Source organism: Oncorhynchus tshawytscha, linkage group LG26 (assembly GCF_018296145.1).
Source record: "Oncorhynchus tshawytscha isolate Ot180627B linkage group LG26, Otsh_v2.0, whole genome shotgun sequence".
NCBI lineage: Eukaryota > Metazoa > Chordata > Actinopteri > Salmoniformes > Salmonidae > Oncorhynchus > Oncorhynchus tshawytscha.
The window spans coordinates 31725557-31730522 of record NC_056454.1 but is presented as its reverse complement, the minus strand read 5'-3'; the positions used below and the strand labels follow the sequence as shown (position 1 = coordinate 31730522).

At 40.4% G+C, this 4966-nt stretch overlaps 1 protein-coding gene across 1 annotated transcript; it reads right to left on the bottom strand.

Annotated features, from left to right (window-relative positions):
• Positions 1–203: 203 nt before the first annotated feature.
• LOC112234770 (phosducin-like protein 3) lies at positions 204–2873 on the bottom strand. The gene is made up of 6 exons (XM_024403069.2): positions 2714–2873; positions 2259–2391; positions 1954–2044; positions 1368–1511; positions 937–1145; positions 204–759 (listed from the first exon to the last, which is right to left on the bottom strand). Exons 1-6 carry the CDS (start codon positions 2717–2719, stop codon positions 617–619), a joined length of 726 nt encoding a protein of 241 aa, XP_024258837.1. The 5' UTR covers positions 2720–2873; the 3' UTR covers positions 204–616.
• Positions 2874–4966: the final 2093 nt, after the last annotated feature.

Sequence of the window (4966 nt, the reverse complement as noted above, 5' to 3'; positions counted from 1 at the left end):
GCAGCATCCTCAGTGTTCTCTGGCAATGGACTTGATATTTTTGAGAAATAAATTATTGCAGATTGTGAAGTGTCTTCCTGATTTCAGTTGGTAAATGTAAATATTTAGTGATTTAAGATGAGGATTCTGTACTTTGCCATTTTGTAGACAATTGCACATACACAAATTCAGACCACTATCTATGAACAGTGAACACAGTTAAATACATCAAAGGAGCCCTTTATGTGATGGTTACACAGATCAGGGTGAACACTATAAAAAGCATCAACTAATTATGGCATGGGTGAATGGCTACTTACATTTAATTTAAACAATTACAAATGTATTAATTTCTATTGTCATTTATTATGAAACGTATATGTTAAATAAAAAAAGGACAATCTTTAACCAAATGTTCTGTAAAAACACAAGTTCAGATTGATTTAGGAGAATGATCTCGTAACATAAGAGATCTTTCAACCGGGGAAGCATAGTACTCTGATGGAGCCTCTCTGCTGACTGAGGTAGCATAGAGAGAGGGAGAGGTGTGCAGTTCACCACATCACCACAGGAGAGAGCCATCCTCACACACAGTGATGGTTGAGCGTTAAGAGTAATGTTATTTGGTGTTACGTGGCTAGTCCTCTTCGGAGTCACTGTCTTTCCGTGTGGGGAGAGTGGATCGGATCGACGACATCAGCTTGTCTTCAATCTGCTTCTTGGGGTTTTCTTCCAGGTCTGTCTTGACAGCACCAGATTCTGATAACCTCCACTCCAGCTCTGAGGATGACAGGATAAAGCAGATTTAAATATCTAGTAGAGAAAGTAAGAAATTGTCATTCAAAACTGACAATGCACAAATCTGAGGGTGAGAAGTATACACACTGGACAGCAAACTACCATATCATGTCGCTAATAGTATCCAATGAAAGTCTAGCTGAGGCGATTGTCTCTTACCCTCAACTTTGAGGTTCATGCCCCCGAAGACCAGAGGCCCGATGTACTGTGCCTTCATCTCTCCCTCGTGGTAGACAAAGATGGTGGGTAAGTTGTGGTCAGGGTAGTTAGGGATGCATGTGGTGGAGATGGACTTGAGGAACTTGGTCTGGGGGAATTTCCTGGCCATCTCTGACAGATGCTGGTTTATCAGGGTGCACAGAGGAATTCTGGGAGGATGAGAGAATGGAACAGAGAGATTCGATTACAATGGGTCAATTAGTTAAATCTATGTATTTGGCAGATAGACCTATTCAGTGCAATTTAAAAAAGGAACACTGTTAATCAGGCTTATATGAACAACAAAAAAAGGAAAACCTTTCATGATTTTCAAATAAGGTCTTGGCCAATAAAGTTATCAGATCTAAAAAAAAATCTAACAAAACTCTCACCCTTGTTTGTAGAGATGCAGCACAACCCAGATGCCCTCTCCAGCTTTGTTCACCTCCTTGATGTAGTCCTGCCCAGAAATCTCCACTACTTCTCCAAAGCAATTCTTTATCTGGGTGGCTTTCCATTCTGCAAGCCTCTTTTGCCTGGTGAGGATGAAATGGAGAGTTAAGGCAATGTAGGTTAATTCTGGTAATAACAAAGGTCATAACATTGTCATTTTCTATTTGGGACGCAAAATGCTATATCACCATTAACATGGTAGCCACAATGGAGCTTTATATTTTCATCATCTTTTAATGGCATTAGGTTGTATTAAGGGACTGACATTTAGGTCTGAAAAGCACTTGCCCATCAAGTGAGTATTTTTAGTTCCCCAAAGACTTAAAATGTGCTGTTTACACAGACATAGGGGAGGAATCAGAAATTCTTTGCACTTAGGTTGTTTTCAATAAAATAATTAACATGCCCAATGGGGCAACCACAGAGCCAGCTGAACTTGCCAGATTGCTCAGCTATGGCCCCGGGCCATAAGGCAGCCAATACCGGTTGTATGTATAATGCACCATCTTAGTAATGCTTTGAAACCTGTAAATCTCGATGGCGGCCTCATCCTCTTCACTGAAGTCATCCTCGTTCTCATCCAGCTGGTCCAGAGTCATACTCTCATAGGTTTTTACTGGTCACAAAACACCACAGGAAATACAAGTCAGAAAAAGTATCATTTAAGGTATTCAAACTACTAACAGAGGATGATGTTGGCCAAGGATCAGCCTTCCAAAACCATGTCCTGTTAGTTAAATTAAGAATAACATAAAAACTATTTCTAGACCAGTTCAGGAGAAACCTAATCCCACAGAGTTAGCTATATGATATTAATAGCCACCTCTTACCAACAGATTCTTGCTGAAGAAGAATCTGCTGCTCTAGAGCGTCCTCATCAACCTCATCCTGAGTTTTCTCCTTGGGAGGAAGGATTCCCTTCTTCCTCAAGATGTCATTCCACTCGGTATCTGCGTCAGGGTCCTGAGATTGAGAAATAACAGATCATTGAGTTTTATTTAAAACACTCAAACAGTGTTGTTGGTTTGCCACATGGTTTAAAAACTATCTATAGCTAGGCTCTTTGGCATTACCAAAGATACGTATAACTACCGGTAACCACCTTGTATCTGTGGTATTACAGCTAACGTTAGCGAACATTAGCTAACATTTTAATGGCAGATAACGTTAGCTATGTCCCAATCAAGGTGGCGTGCGAACATATACTCATACTGCTCAAAACGTCAGCTATGACCTTCATTACTACTTTTTCTATAGCTAGAAAAGATGTTATAATTTCACAAACCTGCATTTTTTAACTGTTCAAGACAGACGCTGAAATCACACCACTTTTCTCCCCAGACACGGAAATATAAGGACCTCACCCACATTTCTTCCGGAGTAAAACAAGATCTTTAAATGTGATAAAACGTAAAGCGTTGTCAGTTTTCACAAATTTAAACTTATTTCAGAGTAATTGAACAATAACGTATTTTTCTGAGGACGAATCATATTTTATCGGTGTTTATTATGCATTATTATCAGAAAACTGGTTCCAGCCATAAAGTCAAGGGACCATAATAAAGGTTGCACCAACATCCGTTTTGCATCGCCAATATGTCCATATAAGGAGTGGGAAAGCTACTTTCCATATTTGGCATCTGAGTGAGACAACAGCTGCACCTAAAAATCACGCTGTGCTCTCACTCTGGGGTGACCAAGCTTATAGGGGTGGGGTTACACAGAGGTCCAAAACATTTATAAACATTGCTGGCCTGTTTTTGTGCTCTAATATGATATACTCGAAACTGGAGTAATGCGGTCGGGAGTATGCAGAATACAAATTTGATTCACATTTATTTTATTTTATTGTTTTTACATTTCTTCACATTTTCAAACAGTTAATGTATATTTTCAAACTGGGCTACACATTTGGGTGAGTTGTTTTTCTCGCCTGAGTAGCCTCGTTTCACAGCCAAAAATAAAATTAAACCATTCAGTGTTCAGCGAAATAACAACACAATGTCAAATACAGGTAGCCTAGTCAAATAATTAACATCCAATCACATTAACCGTTACTCTCTCACGGGAATTCCGATAACGGTCCGTATGTAGCCAACTGCGCTGGTGCTCATTCTGTTTGCTAGAAAATTGATAAATGGTTTAAAAAAGGTAAGGTCCGCGTCCATAGAGACACATACCAGCAGTACTACACCTGCACCTGTCGACAACACAAGTTGTTCTGCTTCCACGAGCACATCCAATGCTAGCATCAGTAGTTCTACATTTGTTGTTAGCCCAGCTAGCATGGACACTGACAGTTGTGAATCTGATGCAGCCGAAGAGTTACTCCCCCCTTACCCGGGAAAGCATCTGGGGAAAAGGCCAAAAAAACGACAGAAAATGCATCATTGAACAACACTGTTTCATAATGCATCGGTGACATGGCAGGAGATGTTTAGAAACAATTACTGCTTCGCTTACAAGCCTGTGCATTCTATGCGTTACGTTGGATGAGTCAACAGACATGGCGGGCCTGGTACAAGTACTTTAAGTTTATGGGGGGTCAATTAAGGAAGACATCCTCTTCTGCAAACCACTGGAAACCAGGACAACAGGAGACAATATTTTTGTACTGGACAGCTTTATGACATCAAATTGACTTTGGTGGTCAAGATGTGTTGGTACCTGTACTGATGGCGCAAAAGCCATGACAGTGAGACATAGTGGAGAGGTAATACCCGTGCAAGCAGTTGCTCCCAACGCCACTTCAGTACACTGCAGCATCCACTGAGAGGCTCTTGCTGCCAAAGGAATGCCTGACAGCTTGAAAAACATTTTGGACACTACAGTGAAAATGGTTAACTTTGTTAAAGCAAGGCACCTGAACTGATGATGATATGGGCAGCGACCATGTAACGCTTTTACAACATACAGAAGTGCGCTGGTTATCAAGGGGCAAGGTATTGACACGTTTTTTAATTGAGAGATGAGCTTAAAGTTTTCTTTACTGACCATAATTTTCACTTGTTTGACCACTTGCATGATGACGAGTTTCTCACATGACTGGTTTATCTGGGTGATGTTTTTTCTCTCCTGAATGATCTGAATCTAGGATTACAGGGACTCACTGCAACTATATTCAATGTGCGGAACAAAATTGAGGCTCTGATTAAGAAGCTGGAGCTCTTCTCTATCTGCATTAACAAGGACAACACGCAGATCTTTCCATCATTGTATGATTTTTTTGTGTGCAAATGAACTCAAGCTTATGGACAATGTCAAATGTGATATAGCGAAGCACCTGAGTGAGTTGGGTGCACAATTACACAGGTATGGATGACACAAAAACTGGATTCCTTATCCCTTTCATGATTCAAAATTGCAGCAAGCGGTTCTGTGAAAATTGAATTTACTCAGAGTATCCTGCCTTGGCAAATCGCGCTTTTAAAACACTGATGCCCTTTTACAACCACGTGCCTATGTGAGAGTAGATTTTCAAGCACACCCTTCTCATTAACCTCTGGTGAGTTTTTCACAATTTTCTATTAACAAATAA

Excerpts from the sequence above, each read along its gene's own strand:
- LOC112234770 (XM_024403069.2), bottom strand. Across the intron at positions 2,045-2,258 it reads TCTTCAGCAAGAATCTGTTG|TAAAAACCTATGAGAGTATG; the intron begins GTAAGAGGTGGC and ends TTTTGTGACCAG. Across the intron at positions 1,146-1,367 it reads CTGCATCTCTACAAACAAGG|AATTCCTCTGTGCACCCTGA; the intron begins GTGAGAGTTTTG and ends TCATCCTCCCAG.